The 26,617-nt window shown below is 37.8% G+C and overlaps 1 protein-coding gene across 10 annotated transcripts in view; it reads left to right on the forward strand.

The window, feature by feature from the left end:
* The window catches only part of LOC117213790 (potassium voltage-gated channel protein eag), a 153,532-nt gene that overhangs the window by 89,098 nt on the left and 37,817 nt on the right, over positions 1–26,617 (forward strand). For all 10 annotated transcript variants that reach the window (XM_033459453.1, XM_033459480.1, XM_033459490.1 and 7 more), the window contains exons 3-4: positions 18,116–18,216; positions 21,817–21,949. In XM_033459453.1, coding sequence (XP_033315344.1) covers positions 18,116–18,216; positions 21,817–21,949 — 234 coding nt within the window. The remainder of the gene's footprint in view (positions 1–18,115; positions 18,217–21,816; positions 21,950–26,617) is intronic.

Here is a 26,617-nt window from a genome sequence, read left to right on the forward strand (position 1 = left end):
AACAGCAAATTCTAACTACTTTTTACTCATGACGACTATACTCGTCGTGGCGAAAAATATTTCCATTTCTTCGTGACGAGTGTGCTCGTCAAGAACACGGGTAACAGTTGACTGGTTAAAACGAATAAATCAAAAGTAGGCGAATATTCTATAAACATCTGTGGCCAATGCAGCAAATAAAAAGACTGGAGAAATCAACGATACCGGACTGTTCGCCGCTTATTTTTCGCGTTAAAAACGAGAAGCAGGTACGAATTGCAGAGGCTTCGAGGTTGATCAGCGAACGTAAACCGAGCTTTAGCCATCAGAAGCCCCGACTATGATTCTCGAAAGTAGTTTAACCGGCGCATAAATCAGCCTGTTGGAGGAACGTGTGGGTGGTGGTAGGTGCACGTCCGTAAGCCGATGTCCAATCTTATCGGGCTTATTGCTCGTTTGCCCCGCAGCCAGGAAGGAAATATTTGCCTGTCGACGATAAAACATCGTCAACATTTATAACGAGCCTGCAAGGAATTAATAGCCGACCTGCGGGACACCAAGTAAAAAATTAGAATAAACGCGAAGTTGATCGTGAAAGACATACTTGAGCATTCGTAGTGTGGCGACACTTGGCAACATTGTATATCGCCGAAGCGAAGTGCCTAATAAGCCATCAATATCCTAACGGTCCTTCCGCCGAATGTTCGAGAAGAAGGCGTGCGTGGCAACGGTTGCGAACGCCTAACAAACTCGTGGATAGTGGGGATATTGAAGGGCGGCAAAAGGAAAAGAATCGAATCCGATCGACAGTTGGGTTCGAACTAGGAAGCGATAAAGTCGAGTTGTAACCGGGCAACGAGATTGACTAGCGAAAGCGAGAGCGATATGCGACGCGATCAAAAGAAGACACTTGTTAATAAATACATTGTTGACCTAAACATCGAGCGTTTATTTAACACAGTACACCCAATATCACCTCAGTTGAAATCAGAAGCAAACGTACTGTTGCTCGTGACGGTACGTGTTCGAACATTCGTAGATGTTGGGATACACGCACATACAGTTGCTCGTGAAAGTATATGCTCGAAGATCTATAGAAGTTAGAATAGACCGTGAAAATTCCGCGAAAATTAGAAAATTAGAAATTCCGTGAGCTCGCTCACGGAAATATTCGAGCGCTTCTATAGAAATTGAAATAAACGTGCGACACGACGCAGCGATTAAAACACGAACGTGGACTCGCTCGTGGAAATATTCGAGCGTGTTTATAGAAATTTAAATAAACGTGCGGCACAATGTAGAATACACGTGAGAATTTAGAATAAACGTACAATTGCCCATGGAAGTATTGGGACACTCGTAGATGATTTTTCCGAGTATAGCAGGTGCGTTAGACGAAACGTTTTACAATTTGATTAGCGCTGATGTCATAAGTCGAGACTCGATTATCGTAATTATATTGGTAAAGTATGAAGCAAATGTGAAAATGTGTGAAGTAAACTGCACGATATCTAGTGCAATTATTGTATATGTATAGTATTTTGTAGAGAATAAGCTGGAAGCCATTCTAAGTTAAAGACAAGGATTATAATAAATAATAATAATAATATATTTCACAGAGGTCGTAGCAATATTTGAACAATTATATCAATTATATTGGTCTTGGTATTCAGAGCCATATTCAATAATTATTATGTGCACAAGATTGCTGTTCATATTGTATAGTTGGTTCTTATTAAATACATGTTTGCAGTAGATATTTGGTAACTTTTATGTACATTTTTAGATCGCGTTGAAATTTAACCAATATAATTATAACAGACTTGTGTCGTTCCAAATATAATGATGAAATTTCAAAATGTTTTATATAACGCGTACAATATTCACATAATATGAAATACATTTTAATATGTCAATGTGTAATGTGTTTTAATGTTATACATATAACAGTGTCAGATCGACTTGAAGTTTTATCAATACATTCAGGACAATTTTACGTAACACGTACAATATGTACATGCTATTTAACACATTTTAATATGTCAATATATAATCCGTTTTATGTTGTACATACGATATGTACAGTTTCAGATTGACTTAAATTTTATGAATATAATCTGGACAATTTTACGTAACACATACAATATGTACATGACATTCTACATTTTAATACGTCAATATATAATGTGTTTTATATTATACGTACCATATGTACAGTTTCAGATTGACTTGGAATTTTATGAATATAATCATGATAGTTTTACATAATAGTTTTCCATAATAACAATTTTAATATGTCAATATAAAATTCACTCTATTTAATATATACAGAATGAACATAAAAATGTTCTATCATAAAATGTTGAATTACATATCGCGTAACCAAGTTACTATTATTCTTACACGATTTACGAATAATGTTAACGTACAAATATTTGCTCGATGTTCCTTACAACGCACGGAACATGTTCATAAAAATTGCCTAATTCTAGTAATTGTCTAATTGGTAAGCGTTCGTATACTTTTGCTATACTATCGTTCGTATAGTAGCAAGTTTCTAACAGATGAACCAATGTTGCGGAATCAGAATATTTCTTCTTTCGAAATAGCATTTCGCCGAAACGTTAGATAAATCCGGTCTAAATCGTTCTAGTTGACAATAATAGAACGTGTTCGAAACAGCACACATATCGGTTGATCGAGAAATACCCGCGTTGCTCGCGACCAGGATTTTCACAAAGATGTTATCGAACCGGTGGTCGGGGAAAACTCGGGCGAGCTCTAAGGAAAATTACGCGGTCACAGCGTTTCTTTCGCTTGGAATAGAACAACGTCGATCGTACGCGATAAAACGAATTTCACATCGAGTTTCTTTCCGCCTTTATTCCCCTTTTTCCTCTACCTTCGCCGACTAATATCTCCCATAATTCTAACTTTATTTCCATTTCTAAATTTTCCTCTTTCTCTCTCTCTCTCTCTCTTTCTCCCCCTTTTTTTTATATATTTATATTTATATACAAACGAAATAAGAACAAAATATGCAATAAAATTTCTTCTTTCAAGGTTTCATTTTCCAGGAAATCGAGTTCCAAAATTTATATTATTTATATTTACCATAAATTTGAGATATTAATAAAATTAATAAAGTCGAAGATGCTGTCTTTGTATTCGTTGACTGGATGTTCGCTTATCGAAATTTTCTAATATGCTTCCGGTAACAGAACGAAGGAGGAAGACTCGCTAGAGTGGATAAACGTTAGAAAGTATACTATATCGAAAAGTTTATGGTATAAGAGGGCTGTTTATCGCAGTGGGGGCAGGCGGAGGGTTTCAAATGTTCTCTTACATCGGGCCGTTAATCTCATCCATATTCAAGAGGCACTTCGCTTTGCTGAATCGGATTTGCCATAGCTTGCCTCGGTAAACGCATTAAAAACTCGCGAATCGGATCACCCGCTGAAACACGAGACGCCGAACAGCTGAGAAACTTTGCTTGCAGTCGATCATTTTTACTCGAGTCGACAAGATACGCTCCATCGATCCTGCCAATTTCAACCATACCGATACCTTCAAGCTGACAATCTTTTTCGTCCAGTTTCTAACGAAATAAGTCCGAGCGATTTAACGAACAAATAATCTTCGAATACTCTTCAATTGGCAACAGTGGAAACTTTCGTCAACTAATTCTCTCACCGTTTCTATGCACAAAATTGTCTCGTTTGGATCAAACTGGAATTATCTTCCAAGCTCTGATAAAAACGTCATTGGAGAAAACATTTCGTATGAAAGTTGGTCTGTTTCTGATTATAAAACTCGTTGTTATTGGTAATTTTGTGACGATTACGAATCTTATCGTAGGTGGACGTGCCTTGGACATTTCGAGGTGATCGTCTTTCTAAATGGAACCACGCGTTTCTTTATACGCGATCTTTATATTTTTGTTCTCTGTAAAAAAGTGTTTGGGCATTTGGGTTGAAAAATGATCGGTTTGTGAAAGATATTTTTGTTGAGAATTGTGAATCTTAATCGCCGAAATAAAAGTAAAGGAATATTAAGATTACACTTAGAATTTATATTAAAATAGTTTTAGATTTATTTAATAAATGATTTATAGGATCTTCGTCGATATACATTTGCACGCGTCTCAGTACTCGCTTTGTATCGCCATCTTTTATGCCACACTGCTAACGGAACAGTTGCATTCGTGTGTTGTTCGAGATGCTGTGCACACACATACTTCCATACACTCATACTCGCATACGTATGTCACTACTACACGGATAATCTAGTCTAGCACACAAAATTATATATATCTCAATAATTTTAACTTTAATCTCGGAAAAGTGATCGCGAGGGACGAGGAAACACAGCGCAGTGCCATGTTGCTACGTTCTCCTCATCTAGGTTCTTGAGTGGAACAATGATTACCTAAAAAAACAAATAAGTGGACTTTTTGCGGGGCCTGAATACACATTCAAATCCTATTATTATTTACTTATAATTATTTATTTACAAATGCTGTTACATATTATATATCTTTTATAAGATGAATATTAAATAATAATACAATCCAATAATAATATTAAATAATTTTTCTCGCTTTTTTCGACGCCAAATTTTTGATAAAATCATCAATATCAATTGAATTTGCTACTTCACTTTTTATTGACAGAATAGTCAAAGATGAAAATCTCTCTTGACTTATCGATGATTCTAGATAATTTTCATAGACCGCGGGTAGAACCTGCCTTGCCCCAGCCCTGAACGAAGAAATACAAATTTTGCAACGGTACAGTTAAAATATCTTGACCAAAGTACCTCGTGCATTTTTTGTAGACAATGAAAAACTGCATGAGATGGCGTATCGAGAAACGTACAGTTGTGTGTAAATAAGTCAAATTTAGCTTGAAATCTCGAAAGCATCTCCACATAAATAAATCTGTTGATCACCGTAGGACGCTCCTCTTGAAACGGAACGAGTTCTATTGGAAACATTTTCTCGAAAAACCTATCGTTTACGAGATATGACTCGCGTGAGTCGCGACTAACACAAGACACCCTGTATATCATCAAGTTATCGATCAGATAAATAAATAGAAATTCTTCTATCGTTTATCCAGCTCCGTTCTTTCTCATTTTTATTATTCCACGATATACAACAATTTATAACGCTGATATCTCAACTGGAACAAAGAAACGTTCGTAAATAATCACTCCGTCGATCCATCGTCAAATTACAGAATCGCTACAATTTTCTTGCAACACTTCATTTCCGCCCTGTTTCACTTTGCCCAATTATTCCTCGTCGTCGTGTCGATTTGGCACAGCAACCGCATCTCGACGTTCGCTTCTCGTCGTTCTTATCCACATCGTTACTTGACGATCCAGCTGGCAACGATCAACATCCATCCTCGAACAGCAGCAGCAAGAAGAAACGACGAAGCTACTCTGCTCGACTCGATCCAACTCGCGAAACAATTTCTTCAAACAAATTCATCAGCGAAGCTATCGAAACGCTGTCTCGTTCGTTTTCGTTGAATCGCCACTTACTCTGCGAAATTTTGAGCCGCAGAAGTACAGAAAACACGTAAGATCCAACGACCGAAATATGCAAGAAAATACAGAGATTTTGAGTGTACAGCTTCCGGTCGAGCAACACGTAGAAGCGGGCGAAACGTGAATTCTCGTGGGGAAGTAAAAAAAAGATACAGAGTAAAATCTTTTTTCGAAATCGAAAGGAAATCGAGTTTAAAAATTGTACGTTGGAACATGGCCAATTTTTAGACTGGACAGGACTAAATTATCCATAGGAGATTGTGCGGAAAGTAAGTTGAGAACGTAGCTTTTTCCCGCTAAGTTTAAAACGCGTTTAGTTCGGAATGTGTCTAGCACGCGCGTACGATAAATTTCGAAATTTATTTTCCTCGGAAACGAAGCGTCCTATGGACAAATTTTATTCCACGTTTTCCACTTATTTTCACACGTAGAACCACCTTCTGTCGATCATCTGGTTCTATCCAGTCCGCCATTAGCCGTGTTTAACGAGTTATCTGGCCGAGTATAAATATCTGGCAATTCTTGCAGTTAGCTGTTCGCAAAAGTTGGTTGCCTTTTCTTTCTTTTATTAATTGAAAAATAAAATAAATAACAAAATTAATAGCGTCCTTGGAAATCTGGGTCGATCCTAGAGTTTTATAGGCGCGATACCTGTGTATCAAGCGTCCCGATACCTTGCAACTGGGTTGCACGTTCAACGAAAGTTTATATGGAACAGATAATAAAGTGCAGTGTTACGTAGAGTGTAACTCCGCGTGTACGAAATCTATTACGTTGTCCGAAAAGTTTCTTTCGTTTCATAAGTGAAATAATAGATACACAACATTTTTTATTTTATATTATTTTATAGATTTATGTATGATCCATTTTGTACTAATAGAATAAAATGGATCAAACATAATTCAATAAAATAATATTGTAGGATCTTACTACAATTAGTGTATTTACAATAGATTAAACAGATGTTGGTTAAACAAGAAACGATGGTTATTTAACGTGAACTAAATACAATAACGCACTATAATTAAGACAACCAAATAGTTAATTTGCAATTCTCGTCACCACGGTTCCGACGCTCTTTCTCACACGGACCTCACTCTCTCGACAACGCAGTTCGCACTCTCTGACTTCTCAACTAACACTGATCGTTAATTCGTCTTTCTCCCTTAGCGTCCCTTTGTCTTTTGTCTTAGCCCCACCACGCACGTGATTCGCAACCGCTCGTGGCCAGAGTCACGTAGGCCTTTTCGGCGTAACTATTCGATCGAAGGACCGACGATACATCGTTGGGTCTGTCGGTACTTCAACTTTCTCGCGACATTGTTTATAGTTCGCCCGATATCTCTTAGGCCTTTCGTCCACGATACTACAATATAAAACAAAAAATGTTGTGCATCTACTACTTCCTTATAAAACGAAAGGAACTTTTCGGACAACCTGATATTTATACGTGCGAAATTTTAGTAGCGTCTAATTAACTGAACTTTATTAGCCGACCTCCTATTATCGTCTGAACTAACCTGCAGCCTACCTTGTACGAGTGTCTAACAATAAGGTGGAAACAGTAGAGACACGCGTTATATGTTGCCAATCCAATACAAGTTTGCAACGTATTTAAGAGGAAATGTTTCGTGGAATCCTCTTGCACGAACGCGAACTGCGATTAACCGACCGAAATAGATGGACAGGAAATTACGTAGAGCCTTGACTATCCGAGATGATGTGTCATCTATTTATTTAGTGGAAAACTGAGAAACTAGTGAGATCTGTTAGTTGGTTCATAAAATCGTAGGATTTTATTTTGAAATTTTATTTTCACAATGTAACATGGTGCGCGTGTTTAGGTTTGATTCATCGTTTGATCTATCGGCAACTTGATCAACTGCTTTCGCAGTATCCGACTATTCCAGCGCTCTTACGTACTGTTCGCGTTAAAATGTCCAGAAAGACGAAGTTACGCTCAAGTTTAAGGCGTCTCGGACTGCACGGAACTTAGGTCGAACTCGCATAAACGAGACTTCGCTGTATACGAACCACCTGGTTGTATGTGGATCAACTGATCTATCCAGGGTATTCTCGTCGTATTTTTGGCTATTTTGCATTTTCGCTGGTCGAATTCTATCAGTTTTAGTTCGCAAGAGGGAAAGAAACATTGTAGTTAATAAATAAAATCTTTAATTTTATAAGTTAATAACTACTTTGCTCCCTACGATACTTTTAGCCAACTAACCTTTCGATTCTTAGCCAGATCTACCGTATAGTTTGCACTAAAGCAAAATAGAAAATGTCGAAAGAATTGCTCGCTTACAAATTGGTTCAATAGCCTTTGAAGTCTCAGCGTATAGTTTGCACAAAATTCTGCCGTATAATTTTCACAAAATTCTAGTTTGCACAAAACCAAACCGGAGAATCCTAGAAAATAGCTCACTTTTAAATGATTCTTCGTGATCTTCTACGAGACAAACAAATTCCTTAGCGCGTTTCCTCAAACGCTATATCGCTTCCACGTAGATTTTCGAGTGTTCCGAGCGAGAAATATTTCCATTTCGAGTAACGTGTTTCTGCCAACGTTGTTCATCTTTGCAGCTACACTTGTCAACTCGCGCATATAAGTCATAACTGATTCAATTCGCGGAACAGTTTCCTTCTTGCGTTACGCGTATTCTTCATCACGCAAACTCCTGAAACGCTGTCTCATTCGTTTGATTCGTGGTCGGGCCAATGGTTTGCCAAGCCATTCGAGGATCGTTTGCTTGCATGGTGTTCCTGTTGCATAGGCCTGGACGGGAAGGCACACGCTGGTCGAGGATCCATCGTTCAGAAGCTTTCAAGACGCTGGGCTACGATTCGAGAGGACACTCGATGGAAAGTGGCTGCTCGTCGTCGACATCTTCGCCGTCTTCTTTCACCTATCCTCCTCGTCAACCGTTTCAACACGCGAGACATTGTTCTCGTTGTCTTGTGATCGACTCGCGGCAAGATAGACGAGATGATTAAAACGTTACCATAACTGTGAGGAGTGTCGTTCGATGCGTCTCCTTCTTTTTTTCTTCCTTTTTTTTTATTATTTAATTTGTACTTCACGATTTGTTCAGCTGGACATTTGGTAAAGAAATGTATTTGCATTTGAAATGATTAGACGATGCGTTTCTTCTGTTAGAAATTTCTTTGTTTTGTCTGTGGCGCGGTTGATTTTTTGTGTTTTAATATTTTTCTTCTTCTTTCTCCGTTTTTTATTTTTTTCCTTCTTCTCCTCTTCTTCTTTTTCTTTTTTATCTTCTTCTTCTCCTTTTTTCTTATCTTTTTCCTTCTCCTTTCTCTTCTTTGCCCTCTCTTCTTTTTTTCTTACGTTTCTCCTTCTTCTTTTTCTTTTGTCCCTGTATAATCTATAATGTACAAAATAGTAGCGTGAAGAAGAATAGTATAAAACAATATAGATGGTACAGAAACGAATAGAGTAAACAAAATTTTGAAAAAATTTCAATTGGTCGGAATCGCGAAGAAAACAAGAGAATATCATTCTTTTCGATTTTTTTTATCTGGTTCTTTTAACAAAAATTTAAACGACATATTTTGAAGATTTGTGGCAGTTATACGCACGCTGACAATTTCACCGAAATCGATGAACGTTACTACGAGTTACAAAACGAATTAAAAATGGCGAAGATCACAGTTTCGCTGTAGTACAAGAGTCTGCGATTTTACCGCAAGTCACCGATCATAGCCGAAGTTTGCCGAATGCACATTTAAATTGGTCGCATCGTTTCGTCTCTATTTAGAAGTGGTTTCTTTGTGAGGAGCGTCGCCTCTTGTTGCATCCCTGCTCTTTGTTCTGCGAACAATTTAAGAGCTGAAAATGCTCTTTCCATGCTGGATTGCGAGGCAGGTACCGCGTGAAAATTGTAGCCAATTTTGCTACACGTGATATCGCCGCATACTTCTTCTCTTTCCAATAGATCATTAAATTCGGTGTCGATGTCGACATCTCTCTTCCTTATAATTCTCGATTTTCTATACTGATTGAAGTGCTTCTGAATTATCATGCAATTTATCGTCGGAAGGAGAGTCCACTTGGTTTCTCTCTCACTCCCACTCCCATTTCTCTCGCTGATTCTTTTATGAGAGATAAAAAAATTTTTTCTTTTTTCTCTTGCTCTGACGGTAACGAACGTTCAAGTTTGAAATGCAAAAAAGGAAGCTGCTACTCAATGAATACGACTCGTCAGTAATGTTAACGACAATTGACAATAGCTGAATGTGACCAGAACAACATTTTTCGTTGTTGATAATAATTATCGGTAACGGAAAGAAAATTTCGATCATCGACGATGGTTATTGGTAATCTAAAAAATTTTGATACAATTTTGTAATGGTTATTGGTAAAGAAAACATTCTTTTCGTCTCCCATAATGGTTATCGGTTACCAAAACAAAATTCTGCTGATCGATAACGATCATTGGTAACCGGAAAAAATTCCGCTCATTTGTATCGGTTATCGGTAGCTAGAATGGAATTCCCATCATTAGTAATGCTTATCGTTGACCAAAACAATTTTTTCGCCGTCGATAAAGACTACCGCTAAGCAAAACAAAATTCTCATCGTCGATAATGTTTATTGGTAACCAAAAAAAAAAAAAAAATAAATAAAAGAAAAGAAAAATTCCAATCATTTATATTGGTTAGTGACGAGCAAAATTAAACTTCTATCGTCGACGATGGTTACTCGTAATCGTAGCAATTAAAAGTTAAATATCTCTTGATCGTTTGATTTTCTGAGAAATGTTCTTCAGATTTCTCGATAGGTGGCCTCCGTTCGAATAAGAATGAACTTTCTCAGCATGACTTTCCGCGAAGCGATGTTTGGCATAACTGTTACTTCGAATCTGTGGCATTATTTTGCGTCTTAAGGAGGATAGAAATTCTCCCATCAGGTGCATGAATGAGTACTTCCAACCAGATGGTCGAGAGGATAATAGGTGGGTGGGTTAGCCGCGTAGAAAGTTGCATAGGGTCGGTGCACGTAGCCTTGACCCGTTTTCATCGAACGAGCCAGGTCAGGAGAGTGCGTCGGTACCAACGTTATAGAATCGAGCTTTTGCTCGCGTTGCGTGCAGTACTGGTGCACGGGTACCCGTGCACGCCTACGATTATCGTTATCGTCTTTTCGCCTGTAAATGCGCGAGAAAATGGCAAATGTCGAGGAAAATGAAGGAAAATTGCAAGACTCGTTTCGTGTTTTGTTCAACGGCCGCGTGAAACTATGCGTAACGCGTGCGAATTTGTACACGCAAAAACGTAGGAAACGCTTCTTGCGAATAGGTGTTTTTGAAGAGAAAAATTTTTCTTTTCCCTTCGCTGCTTCGTGTTCGTTAAAATATCGAATTTATACGATCGGTTTAATAGAATCGTATAAGCTTTTATAATAAATTGCATCGTGACCCAGCATCAATTTAATAACATCGTATAACGTTTAATAATAAATTACGTCATAAACATCGTCGCATTTAATAACATCATAGAACGTTTAATAATAAATTACGTCATCGAACATTGTCCATTTAATAAGATCGTATAACCTGTTCATTCACCAAATCTGTCGCTAGATGCACAAAGCAGAATGTAGGGGAAATTAGCCGAATTATACAGGGTGGTTGGTACAAGCGGAAAGGGGGTGATTGTTCGCGAAAAAAGAAGTCGGAAATATAGAATAAAAATTTTTCGTTCGAGGCTTTGTTTTCGAGAAAATCGACTTTGAATTTTTGCTCGGTACGCGTGCGGTACGTTATAACGGATCTCACTGTAGATCGTTGTCTCGATGGAAAAATTAAAAAAAAAATTAAAAAAAGATTTTTATTCTATATTTTCGACTTCTTTTTTCGCGTAGAATCACCCCCTTTCCGTTTGTACCACTAGTTACCAACCACCCTGTATACAGAGCGTCCCCTGGTTTTATTCAACCCATGCAGATACTATACCATATGCAGATACCTCGTGAACTATAGGTTACTGTAAAACGTATGATGTTTCCAATAAAACTTGTTCCGTTTCAAGGGAGATGTGTTACGATGATCAGCAGATTTGTTTAGGTGGAGGCGCCTTCGAGGTCTCAGGATGACCTTCCTTTTCTTAAATGGAACTACACACCATGTTTCCATACACCGTTTTACGACGCGCTGTGTTCCATTCTCTACAGAAAAGTATCCAACTGCAGAGTATCTGCAAAATGCTTAGTTTAAGAAATGTTTCAATGTTAATTTCATCGAATCCAGTGTACAAAGGATAAGGAAAACATAACGACGAAAACACTGCATTATCTTTCCTTATCTTCCATACGATATATCTTCTACAAGGTTAAAGTTAAAATAACTTTTGAACCGACTATTTTTCGATCCAAATACCCTAACATCGTTTTGCAGAGAATTAAAAAGTGCATCGAACGGTGTATAAAAAATATATAGTTCCACTTAGAAAGACAAAGATCACCTCTAAATCTCCAAGGTACGTCCACCTACATGAAATTAGTTACCTTCACAGGATTACCAACAGCAACAAGTTTTATAACCAGAAACAGTTTTATTTGAAACAAATAACATTTTTTCCTTTTTTTGACTTATGTATAGTATATGGAAATAGAGTGAAAATACTATCGAGTGATATCCACGCCGTCGAATTTGCTAGTTGACACAACAGAGGCAGCAGTCGTTAGTCCAATATAGATATTAAAAAAAAAATGTATAATTTAGGAGATATTTACGTGGCTGGATTAGAATGGGACACCCTGTATAGAATGAGCATCGATCAAGCGCTTTGGCAGTCAATTTTGAAGAATTTCACGAAAGTGGGACGAACCAATTGTGAACGGTTCACTATTAATATGCAATCATGAATTATCCGCATCGTAAACATCATCAATTTAATGATATCGTATAACGTTTAAGAGCAAATTACATGATAAACGTCATCGGTTTAACCAGTTAGCTGTTGCGGCCTCTTTGAAAACTTTGAAAATTGCGCACCTAAAATGTGTGGCAAAAAGTAAACGATGGCGAGTATAGTCGTCAAGCACGGAGTACATTTGGCTGTAACAGAATTAAGTTGCAATGAAACGATTATTTTATTTTTGAATTTTATTACCGACAGAGCTCGCGATAATTGAAAATATTACCATTTTTTCGTGACGAGTGTACTCGTCAGAAACAGCTAATTGGTTAGTAATTTTGCTGATCAGTTAATACAATGATCTAAAAGTTGGTAAAAACAGTGGAGGAGTTTGCAATCGAAGGATGTGCGGAGTCGAGAATTCCCTGGCGATTCGTAATGGCGGCCGGTGGAGAAATGGTGAAAAAACCAAAAAAGACTTTAATTAAGGCAGAGTCGGTGAAAGGAGCGACCCGCTTAAATGGGAATTCAGCACGGGCGAATCTCCGGTAGAACTACGTTGACCAGCGCGCCTCTATAGTATACGAGAACGAACTCGAGAATTTCATAATTTCTTGCCCATTCACAGCTCGTTGATGGAATTAGCCGTTTCCGCGAAACGAGAATGAAATTATCAGGTAGTCGAGAGATCTTCCTTATCTTCGTTTTCTATCGCGATTATTTATCACCGATAAATAATATTTCTCGCTTGATAAGAACGCTTACGTTTTATTCTCGCTCTATCGTCTCACTATTGTTCTAGAATTATTTCGTTCAAACTATAAGCAATTCTATTTTTTTAAGTAAATTTTAATTTTAATTGTGTGTAAATGTTAAATCATAAATATATATACATATATGTAAAATTCATCTGAAATTAGAACCGAACGGGTTAACCAATTAGGTATTTCTGACGAGTATACTCGTTACAAAGAAATAGCAATACCTTGTGTTACGACGAATACATTCGTCATGTTAAAAAAAAAAAGATAAAACTTGACGAGTATACTCGTCGTCGCTTACTTTTTGCCACACAGTTCAGGTTTTTCAAAGAGGTCGCGACAGCTAACTGGTTAAAGTGGATGTGGCAGTTGCAGCACAGATGCAACATTCCGACCAATCAACGCTTCGCAAAGAAAAAGTCTGTCTGCTTCGCGTTTTCTGCCAAACTTTCGCTTTCCAGATTCCTTTAGACACTTTCGGTTTCTCGCTCTTTTGTCTGCTCACGTTCAAGAACCTTTTCTTCGGCCTCGCTCAGCCTGCAAACCATACGCGAATGAATCTTCTCTCAGTTTGCCTTCCGTTGCACATTCTTCGACCACACTTTTATTCCTTTCAAACGTATTTCAGTGTCAGCGACTTTCCACCTATGAAATATCTCTATCTTTCCGTTACACGGTTTTCCTTGGATCGAATTTTCCCCTTAATTAATATCATCAGCAGCAACGGCTTTATTTATTGCTTGTTCCCCAGCATCGTGACAGGAACGATGTGTTTTACTGTTTGTGTTTTCACCGACACGAAATTTGCTCCACACGCCACACTTCACCGACGACAGCTTTTACCGACTGACAGTATTAGCAGAGGGGCGTGAGAAAGGATTTTTATTTGTGTAGATTTATTACTGTAATTAATGAGGGATGAAAATTACTAGCTCAAACCGGACACACTGACCACCACTGTGACCTGTCACAGATTTGGTATTGTTTGGAGCGTTGAAATTACACGGAAACTTAATGTTGATTAATTGACATCGAAGGGAAACTTATTTCATCGCTAGCCAGCTTGTGCTCTGTATTGGCTTTGGGTTGGCTTTCCCGATCAGGCCGACCATCAACTATCCGCAGCAATAAATCTACAGGAAGAAAAATCCCCTAGCATTTCGCTGCGCTAATACCAGCAGCCAGTTGACGTTATTGTTGGTCAAAGCTGTTGTCGGTGAAGCTTGCGCAGGTAATTTGAATGGAACCCGTGTTTTACACACGTTTTACGTGTTTTCCTTTCTATTATACAGGGTGTCTCGGTATCAACGGATCTTCGTAAACTTGAACAATGTAGTTTAAGTGCAAAAAGAAAGAGAGACACTATGAGGAAAGAAAGTCAGGAAAATAGCAACGAAACGCGAAGAAAATTAACCACAAGACAAGCATAAATATAGTGGATAGGTGTTATCAAAATATGTACAGGGTGTCTTGGTGTTAAACGACCAAACTTTACCAGTTTGTTCTACGAATGGGAACAAGGAGGGAACGTTATATAAACATAGTTCTGCGAACGCTTTATGAGAAAATTGTAACCAAAAAGACAGAACCTAAAGGTAGTAGACTAATATTATCGTGAGAGATGAATCGGTCAGGGAGGACGCATTGTTCGGTTGACGAGCTCGCCAGCTCTTACGCTGTTGGACTTTTATCTACAGGCAAATGATAAAAGTGATAATGTGTCGCGCAAGAATTGATTCGAGATACGAACCGATACAAAGGATTCACGTGACGCATTCAGTGAGCCGAAGCAAAATAAGCATCAAATTCGAAGGGTGAGAAACTTAATCTTCGAAAGATACTGGGTACTCGAAACGAAATAATACTTTTAAAATAGCAACACAAAAGTCTGATTCATTTGACTTTTCATGTTTCTTGCGTAATTTTCCCATAAAGCGCTCGCAAACGATATTTTGTGTTACGACGAGTATACTCGTCATGCGTAAAACGTAGTCATAGTTTGCCGTTTAAATTACAATTTAGCAATCGCAGTGACTCGCAGTAATAAAATTAAGAAATAGAACAGTCTTCTCGTTACAACTTCTACGTCATAACAGCCACGCGTAACCCGTGTTCCACGAGTATAATCGTCGTCGCTTACTGTTTTATCGACGATACTGTCGATATTTCAAGGTTCTCAACGAAAACACGGTATCGACGATACGTTCCGATCCTTTTAATTGAGAATCTTGAAATATTCACAATATACAGGCTGTCCAATTTAAATCTATGACGTCTATGAACACATCTGTAAAAATAATTGTAATTGATACCGTGAAATGTTTCAAACAAAAGTTAGATGGCTTCGAGGGAGCTGTAATTTCATGCAAGTGTCTTTCTCTAGATAAAAACACTAGATAGAAACAACAATGTCGATCGTGTTGGAGCGATTCTCACTTCTAGCAAAACTCTACATCTTCTCTAGTATTTAGTTTTCTTAGTCGTCGAAGCCATTGAGTATTTTTTAGTTCTAAATCAATTTAAAGAGCCTCTCAGCTTCACAGCCTTTTTCTAGGAACATGCGTTGCACAAATGGTGCAGCTTATACTTACATTTACTTGGATATATTTCTATTATACATTCATCCGCGCATTCCTCATTCTATTCCGAGAGAACCTCAACAGGTCGGACACTGATCCAATCCAACCCATATTCTTCTCCCTGTTTTCTACGAGATATCAAAGACAATTTACCGAATGTCCAGCTCTACAAATTAAATAAAAAAGGAAAGATATCGCCTCCAATGATCTCCCATCGGTGAGTTAAAATGAATTATCTCAATTAATTATGAGGAAATCAAAATTATCTCCTTCGTCGATGACTTGAAATTAAATGGAATTCTGTATGAAAAGGCAGCCGCCTGCACGAAAATGAAGCGTATACGTGAAAATATAATCGTAACACGAATCGTATCGAAGATTCTTGCGAGCATCTGGGAAACTAACCTCTAATTGCGGTTACTTGTAGAGGAAAAAATAGCACGGAACATTGTTCGCTTGGCAAGTTGTTTTCTTCGAGTTGGTTGAAATCGACGAGGTACGCCTTTCTCGGTGTAACTATGAAAAGTAAGTGAGACACGAAAAATTCGATAAGCGTCTGTATGCAAACTTCAGTAACTGTCCGCGTAAAAAGGTTTTAGGAGCGTCCGACTACTCTGGCGAGTTAACGTAGTCGCAGACTCGCGATATCAAAGGAATTTCAAATGAACTCGAAGCGGGAATTGGATCAAGGAGCGAGGGGACGCGTGAATGACGATTTCCACGATTTTTCTTCGGTAGACGCGGCTCGAATAAAGGTATAAAGCTCGTTAATGCGGTACGTGCGCCGCCAGCGAATAAGTGGATGAGGAAACCTGACCGAGCGGGCTGCCTGAAGAGGTTGGAATTTCCACGGAAAATGCACGCCGGCTATGCGGAAAATCGTCGTCGTTATTATTATTCCAGCTTTATTACGTGCCAAAAACGTCACCGGCTAAATAAATACGGATTAGGATATCACGGTGTTATTTTAATATCTAAGTAAATAAGAAAGTAAAAACAAGAGAGAAAAAATGAATTTAATTTCATATCACTCTCATAGAAAGAGGACTAAAAAGAAAACACCCCACTGACCTCGCTAAAGACATAAAATAGACAAACTCGAAAATGGTACCATGCTGGGGGTAGCCATCCACATGTTAAATAGCAATAAAGCTAGAAAAATTTACCGAACGTCCAGCTGGACAAATTGTAAAGTACAAATTAAATAATAAAAAAAATTTGATATCGTCGGTGGAAATCTGCCTACGGCGGCTACGTGCAAGGTTTTGTTTTTAAATATTTTTAGAGCACACGTGTATTAAAGTTTTGGGAGAAGTAAATCAGTGGGATCAGTTTTAATATACAGAAGAGAAAACGTGTCTTGTTGAAACTTTGGATACATTTTTAATGTTGGAAATATTATCTGACGATACTTTTTTCTTTCTTCTTTTTTTTCTTTCAAAAATACACTGCTACTCATAAATATACGAACAAAGACACGAGAGTTGCCGATACTTGACACGGATCGAACGTTTCCCATTGTTCTTATTTTCTACTCGTCTTATTTTTAAGTACTAAATAATGTAACAAAGTTAGAGGCTCAAGCGTAAACAATAAACGTAATGAGTAGATGTTGCAATATTTATGACCAGCAGGTTACAGACTCGATAAAGTAACTTGTTTTCTACCATTTTTCTTTTTCTACTGTGCCTGTAAAAAGTATCGACACGCCATCCTATTTATTGTAGGTTATGATATACACCGATTAACGAGGTGCAGGTATATTAAACTTCGTTCAATAGCGATTTAATAGAATTAGTATTTATTAGTACTTTCATATTTCTTTCTGTAATATCTTTTACATCGTATTCGAAAATTATCTGAAATTAGTCTAAATGAATTTATTTGAAAATACTGTTAGGTTGGTAACTAAGTGAATGTGGATTTTGTCAACGCCACCTAATGACAAAATCCGCAATCACTTAGTTGCTAACCTAATATTAGAATGAAACATAGAAGAAACGTCGTGAATTGTCGTTGTTCTTCGTTAACATTATACGAATAAAAAACAAAATATCGATGGAAGAAACATGGATCCGATGTATATTTAAACGATTGTAATTCGTTTTATGGAAAAGTCAGGCATTTATACTGACAAGGAAATAAATAAAGGAAGAAGAATTTAATTAAAAATTATTCGCCCGATTTATGTTGAATTCCATTTAGAAATTTTGATTAGAACTCAGAACGATTTTTCTTTTTTAAATAACTCCTCTTCTCGAATATAATTTTTTAATCAAATTCTTCTTCCAATTTTAATTGTACGAAAGAATGGGAAAAACACGAGCTAATCTTTCCGTGTGTTCTTTTTTCTGTTCACAGCTGACAGCAGTTTTCTCCTGGCGAACGCTCAGATCGTCGACTTCCCTATTGTCTATTGCAACGAAAGCTTTTGCAAAATCTCTGGCTATAATCGTGCCGAGGTAAATAGCCTGTTCTCCGCTTTCCTTAAGCCTCTTTCGTCCCACGGCGAACGTTTCGCGACCGGACTTACCTTTTCAATTTACCCCCTCCACTCTTCTTCAAACTTGTTCCATCGACCAAACCTACGATAATCGAGTTTCCACGGAGAAATAATTGTTCGGGATATCTTTTTTATTTTTTTCTTTTAGTGATATTTTTATATTAAAATATTGACAATTATATTTTTATAATTATAATACAAACGTGATTTTTCTTTTATTTTATTTTATTTGGTAGAATTTTGCGATCAATTCTCATTGAGAATACGAACGTAATGACAAGAGGAAATACGAGAAGATACGTTTCAGAACGTTTGTTTGGAGTGTCGTTTGGTAAAATCTTAATATACTGGGTGGCTCGCAATTTAGTATACAAACTTAGCCGGTGTATCGTACGGGTGAAAATACGAGTAGAATTTCGCACAGCAGTGCGTGAATGCTTGGTTGGAAAGTTCTATGGAAAATATAAAGTACAACAAATACGCTTGTCGACACACTTCTCCTCTTCAACGGAGAATAGAACAAGATACATAATGTTTGTGGTGCACGTTGATATCAGTTTATATGGTATAACATTTATATGTTGTAACAAATTTTCACCGCCCCATGAAGCTGAGTTTGCATTGGTCCAGTGGCGTTCCAATCCAGTCTAGTGGTCCAATCCAGCACTGGTTCGTAACTGGTATAATGCGATCGGTGTTTTCGTTGCAGAGAGCGATTCAGACCAACGACTGAATCGAAAGTTCTTTTTTCAATCTACATTCGAGTAACGTTCCAGCGTTGCTGGAATCGTGTAGACTCGATATCCAGTGCTGACTGAATGTGCCATTCCAGTAAGCAATCCAGTGCAACGACTGGATGGAAGATCCTCTTTCCAATTCAATTTTTACCTGCACCGTCGAGAACAGTGTCACTGGAATCGTGTAGCTCGACGTCCAATGCTGGCTAAAGAATAGTACGTTTTATCCAATGCCATTAACCAGCTAACTGAGTTCGACGTATATATACGTCAATGCAAAACTTTGCTTCGACGTATATATACGTCAATGCAAAACTTTGCTTCGACGTATATATACGTCAATATAAAACTTTGCTTCGACGTATATATACGTCAATATAAAACTTCGCTTCGACGTATATATACGTCAATGCAAAACTTTGCTTCGACGTATATATACGTCAATGTAAAACTTCGCTTCGACGTATATATACGTCAATGGAAAACTTTGCTTCGGCTGGCGTGTATACTCGTCGTGTATAATAGAAAATTAGCATTTACTATAAAAGGTCAAAATTTTAGTAAAAGGTAATATAAATTATATTTAGTTTTCTTTGTCCTTCCAGTAAAACTATGATGTATTTTACACAAAAAAAAGTTTGATTATTTGATTATTCTCTTTGGTATATCGAATATACTCCGTATAATGTACTGCCTTTTATAAATTCAGTTGATTATCTTCCCCAACGCATTGGTCGATTTCCCGAATTGTTTTCTGCACTTTACTTTATTATTTCTCGGCAATTTCTAAGTTTTTAATAACAACACCTTTCTCTCCAACGAATTGTTAATTTTTTCATCGAATAAAACTGTAGTCTTGCCTCGTCTAGCTCTACTTTTCTCGTGAAATTTATAATAGGACTTAGGAATGTTCGCCCAGGGCTCGACGTATATATTCGTCGTTGCTCGATTTCAATCCTGTAAGGGATTTTTAAAGCTAACTCCCGCGATTAGTCGCTTAAAGTCTACGAAATTTCACGTGTGTCCGACGAACACTGCGATAACGTAGACACGGAACAGTTTCTAGTCGGACAACTGGAACGTAGTCGCTCGATCCAGCTACAGGACCAATGCAAACGCAGCTTAACTCTGTTAATTCTGATGCCGTACGAGCGATTCACAGCTTCAGGAAGCGCTGCGCTAGCTCAACTTTTAAACTAATTTCATTCGCGAAAATCACGCCCGATAATCGGATTATCCTGGCCGTTTAGCGCGGACGTAACCGGTTTAACGCGATTGTAGTTCGTCGCACCTGGCCCGGGCCGGTTTCCATCTAATTTCCCGATAACACACGTCGCGAAAAAACATTCACCGTGTACCTAATCTCACGACGATTCCCTCATTTCGCTTAATTACCAATTCTCCTCCTTAGTTCGTTCTCTCGTGAATTAAATTCACCAGGTTACGTTGGATTTATCGTAGCTAGAAACGTCCCGAAGCACAATGAATCGAATTTAGAGTTTAGCCACCGTACGATTTCCATTATACGCGTGAAAGCGTATTGGAAATGTTTATGGCATTCGTTCTTGGAAAGATGCGATGGTTGTAGCGTAATTGAGAGACGAAATTGAATTTCTTTTGCTTTTTTTCGATTTTGTCGGTCGAAATATGGTAGAAAATGCTATATATGACGATGCTATGTATGATGATTCGATGGTAGGAGAATTGGTAGATGTAAGGTCAGACGTTGGGATATCAAGCGGTTGTGTATAAAGTTGCTCTCTGATCTTTTACACACCTTTTTTCTTAATAAACATAATGTTTTTTAATAAAAATGTGTATCTCAGTTTCGTTCGCTTTTCGTTGGAATATTTTTAAATAAAAATACGGTACATTGTTCGCTTATATCTCGAGCAAGTGAATATAATGCAATCCGAGACGTTGAAAGTTCAAAGTTTTCCAATAAATTTCTTCGTATTCGCGGTAACTTTTTTTAAACAGAAAGAGACAATAAGATATTTCGAGTTAGAGTAGCGGGGGAATTTGTAGTTTGAAATATCTGGTGAATTCTTACTTCCAAACGTTTACTAATCTCTAATTCAACATTTTCGCCAATTGTTTGCTTAAAACGCGTGCCAATCTTCAATGTGAAACTTTCGCCAACTGTGTCCAATTTTTGCCAATTTCCATTCCAATGTTCTTGATAATTATTACTCGCAGAATCTCGTGATTTCTGACTCGCAGAATCTCGTGATTTCTGACTCGCGAATTTTCACCAATTTCTAATTCGCCATTTTCGCAATTATTTTCACTCAGTTTTTATTGATAATTGTTCTTGATAAAAAAAAGTTCTTGATAATTATCACTCGCAGAATCTCGTGATTTCTGACTCGCGAATTTTCACCAATTTCTAATTCGCCATTTTCGCAATTATTTTCACTCAGTTTTCATTGATAATTGTACTTGATAAAAAAAAGTTCTCGATAATTATCACTCGCAGATTCTCGTGATTTCTGACTCGCGAATTTTCACCAATTTCTAATTCGCCATTTTCGCAACGAATTTTCACTTCGCAACTTTCGTTAATCTCTAGCGTGAAGTTGTCGCGAATTCCTCGCCTCAAATTTATCTCAATTTCTCATTTAAACTTCTTGCCAATTTTGACTCCCGATTTTTTGCCACCCCGTACTTGGACATTTTTGCCAATTTTTATACATTCGTCCTTTCTTTATTTTGGCCAAATTCCAACATCCAACCATGAAAACTGGTATACGCTAAAACTTTGGTCGTCTTCAACGACGAATAGGTTAGATAGCGATGTAAATGGATTAATCTGCCATCAGGTTATGCAAAAGTCCTGCCGCTGCGGATTCATGTACGGGGAGTTGACGGACAAAGATACGATCGCCAGGATCGAGGAATGCCTCGAGGGCCAGATTCACGATCAATTCGAGATCCTGCTGTACAAGAAGAACAGTAAGTACCCCTACGATATTTACTTCGCATGGGAGAAGCTTAAGTGTGGTGTTCGTGGCTTCTTTCGTCGCTGGAATCGACGACTTCCATTTTAAAGGCAAACGAAAATGAAATCCACGTTTCGGACAGATTAAAGATCCTGGTCGGTTAAGATCGTTGGAAATTGTTCGTTCGTAAGATTAATAAAAAAAGAGGAATCAGTCGTATTTTCTTCAATTGCTAACCAATCTCTCTTTAATGGAATTTTTTACTAGAAATTTCCAAATTGCCAACCAGTTAGTCGTTGCGATCTTTTTGAGAAGCGCGTAGCTAAAATGTGCGACAAGAAACAAGCGATGACGAGTATACTCGTCAAACATAGAGTATGTGTGGTTGTTCTAATACAGGATTAAGCTGTAGTAAACTTGTTACTTGTTACCGACAGAGCTCTCGATAACAGAAAATATTGCCGTTTCTTCGCGACGAGTATACTCGTCAATCACAGAGTATGTGTGACTGTGCTAATACAGGATTAAGCTGTAGTAAAGTGACTGTTTTATTTTTGAATTTTGTTACCGACAGAGCTCTCGATAACAGAAAATATTGTCATTTCTTCGCGACGAGTATATTCGTCGAATACAGCTAACTGGTCAAGGAGAGACTCGTTTCGACGAAGACGTTCTTACGAATCTTCTAACCTCCAAAATGAGCAGATTCGTTCGTTTCGATCGAATTTCTCTTGCAAGTTTCCCACTTGTATCTTCTTACGATATATAAGAAGATACGAGTATAAAGCGGAAGATATAAGAAGATTCCTCTTTTTCTTGAAACGTTTCAAAGTAAAAAACTGCCAAAAAGATCGAGACAAAGAATTCATAAAATTCTCGAAGTAAAAATAATCGAAGTTTTCAAGCTACAAATTTGCTACAATTGTAATACAAAATTAAGCTCAAGGAAGATAAAAACCAATTAGCGTCCCTCGTAAGATTTTTCGAATATTTTTGCGAAACTTTCTACTATCGCGCTATGCTTAACAGACAACTATACGTATAACTACATTTATTTAGAAAACCGAGTATACGAAGAGTGTAATAACAGTAGGTGACGGTATTGATACGTGCGCTACGAAGAACGTGGAGGCGATTTGAGGCGGAACGCCTTTGGGGCCTATAGACGGTCGGAAGTCGTCGATTGCCAGCGAAATGATTCTGACAGAACGCCTCGAGGCACGAAAACGACGTATCATTGTGCATGCTCGACGCTGGTCGACCACCGAATACCGAACTCTGTCTGCATTCATCTGTATAATCGTGGACTGTCGGCTTCGAGAGTTTCCCGTGTGTTTTCACGTGTTGTTGGTTGTCGTCACTGTCGCCTGGTTCACGCAGACTCGCCTCGTGTATCAGTACGAGTACTTATATATTACTACTACAACACGAGTATATCAGAAATCGAAAGAGAGAGAGAGAGAGAGAGAGAAAGAGAGAAACTCTCCCTTTTGTCTTCATTGACCATTCTACTGTTCATTTCTGAATAGTCATTTCTTTTTCTATTTTCGTTAGGTTGGTGCGTATGAAACCGTCGTCTTCTCTAACGAATTCCTTTCTTTCTTCGATCTTTCTTTTATCTCACTAATTATTAGCTAACGTTTATTAACTACGCTAATCGTCGGTGTTAATCTCATATTTGGATACTTAAATACTTAATTTATTAAATACGAGGCGTTTCCAGAAAGTAAGTTCCGGTCAACTGCTCGAAGAACGTGCGAAGAACCAAGATTTGTTTCCATTTTATTCGATCTATTCGATGTTATTTGAGTACCTGGGTATCTTTCGATATAACCGTCATTCCTGTCTCAACGTTTATCGTAACGTAGCAGGGGTTCCCCGCTTGTCTTCGACGTACTGCTCCGCCGCGTGTTCGCATAACCGTCGTTCCACCGGGGGTCCTTTGAATCGTCGTTTCCTGCGAGGTGTTATCCATTCAAGACTTTTCTCGATCTTACAAAGAAAGAAATGACAATTTGGAAGGACGCGTCGGTCGCTCGTAACGGAATCGCAGACACGTTTCTTCAGATCCGCCGTAATGGAAGACGAGCGATCAAAACGTTTACGATCGAGTATCTGGTTTCTCAGCCAGTATAATCTTATTACCGTGAAGTGATGCGATTCGACCGTAAATTCCTTTTGTGGACGAACGTTTCCAGCGTTCAACGAGCGTAAAAGTGCGACAAACGGCACCTCGTCGTCGCTCAAACTTTCAGTTCTTATCACCGTCTTAAACTAAATGGAACTTCAACGATCGAAGAGCCTGCCGCGATGAGGAGGCTGCTCCACTCTCGGGTAATTTGAGCAAATCCATCAAATTAACGTCTTTGAGTAAATTTGTGTAAATTAGAGCTGGTTTGTGCAAATCTGAATAAATTCGCGTAAATTTGAGGTAATTTGAACAAAATCGAGTGGACTCGAATAAAATTGCGTAAATTTGAGCAAATCTGAATAAATTCGTCTGAATTTGAGCGAGTTTGAACAAAATCGAGTAAGTTTGAGCGAGTTTGAGCAAGTTTGAGTAAACTTGTGAAAATTTTCGCGAGTTTGAGCAAATTTGAATAAATCCGTGCGAATTCGAGCAAGTTTGAACAAAAATTGAGTAAATTCGACCAAGTTCGAGCAAGTTTGAGCAAGTTTGAGCGAGTTTGAGCAAATTCGAATAAATCCGCGCGAGTTCGAGCAAGTTTGAACAAAAATTGAGTAAATTTGAGCAAGTTTGAGCAAATTTGAATAAATACGTGCGAATTCGAGCAAGTTTGAACAAAAATTGAGTAAATTTGAGCAAGTTTGAGCGAGTTTGAACAAATTTGAGTAAACTTGTGAAAATTTTCGCGAGTTTGAGCAAATTTGAATAAATCCGTGCGAATTCGAGCAAGTTTGAACAATATTGAGTAAGTTTGAGCAAGTTTGAGCGAGTTTGAATAAACTTGCGTAAATTTGAGCGAGTTTGAGCAAATTCGAATAAATCCGCGCGAATTCGAGCAAGTTTGAACAAAAATTGAGTAAGTTTGAGCAAGTTTGAGCGAGTTTGAGCAAATTCGAATAAATCCGCGCGAGTTCGAGCAAGTTTGAACAAAAATTGAGTAAATTTGAGCAAGTTTGAGCAAATTTGAATAAATACGTGCGAATTCAAGAAAGTTTGAACAGAAATTGAGTAAATCTGAGCAAGTTTGAGCGAGTTTGAACAAATTTGAGTAAACTTGTGAAAATTTTCGCGAGTTTGAGCAAATTTGAATAAATCCGTGCGAATTCGAGCAAGTTTGAACAAAATTGAGTAAGTTTGAGCAAGTTTGAGCGAGTTTGAATAAACTTGCGTAAATTTGAGCGAGTTTGAGCAAATTTGAATAAATCCGTGCGAATTCGAGCAAGTTTGAACAAAAATTGAGTAAATTCGAGCAAGTTTGAGCGAGTTTGAACAAATTTGAATAAACTTGCGTAAATTTGAGCGAGTTTGACCAAATATGGATAAATTCGGCTGGATTTGAGCATGTTTGAAGAAAATTGAGCCAGTTTGGGTAAATTTGAGCGAGTTTGAACAAATTTGAGTAAACTTGCGTAAATTTGAGCGAGTTTGAGAAAATCTAGATAAATTTGGCTGGATTTGAGCATGTTTGAAGAAAATTGAGTGAGTTTGGGTAAATTTGAGCGAGTGTGCCATATCGAGCCTTTTTCGAATCGTGTCTCATTACTCGAAACTTACTGCTTCTTTATTCTTACCATACCCAAGCGAAAGATAAAATTTTTTTTAAATAAAACAGAATGTCTGCTTCTAAGAAAAAACGCACAAAGAGCGGGGCTGCCTCCTACGAAACGAAATTTGTAATTCGTAATTTATAATTTATGCCAACGTACGAACGAAGCTGGCTGACTTTCTGCAAGCACATCGCGTCGCTTCGTATGGCTTCTATACGTAAACGCCTGTTACTTTCTGGACGACCCTCGTATTATCGACGTACGTCTGTATTAATATTTATCTGCCTATAACGATATTCAACACACTCGTATCAAGTTTCTCTACTGATTATTATATTTAATACTTCCGTATCAAATTTCTACGTTAAATATCACGTGCAACGTTTCTTTTCTCTCATTTATGACGGGGTGGAAATGGAATATACGTGGAAAAAGGCAAGAGGAAATATAGACAGGCAGAGGAAAATTAGATTGGCGTAATAAGATACACAGTACGGTAGATTAAGAGTAACAGAGCTTGTACGGACATGTGTACGTATCTGATCGAAATAATTTGCAGGATGTTCTCGAGTTTACTATTCCCAAGGATTACGTAAAGAACTCGTAGAATTTGAAAATTCTTCGAACGCTATATTCTTCCACGAATCTCTCGTTTCGAAATGGTATGAGATTCGTTCCAAGATTTTTGGACATCGTCCAGAGTTCTCTTGCGCGATAATATTCGAACCAATAGTATCGCTACAATAAATTGGCAATTATTAATAAATTGCTCGTTGCGACTTTCAACTTTACCGCGTTGTCAATCTGTAACACTAAGCTCACCAGACTCGGTCAAATGACCGATTTCAATATTTTATTTAAAATTCTACGTTCGTCGTTATATTTTTCTTCGAATTGTTAGTTCGTCCATTTCACTTTATGCAAATTCCTGTATCAACAAAAATCG

This window comes from Bombus bifarius, unplaced genomic scaffold (assembly GCF_011952205.1).
Source record: "Bombus bifarius isolate JDL3187 unplaced genomic scaffold, Bbif_JDL3187 scf7180000007970, whole genome shotgun sequence".
In the NCBI taxonomy this organism is placed as follows: Eukaryota; Metazoa; Arthropoda; class Insecta; order Hymenoptera; family Apidae; genus Bombus; species Bombus bifarius.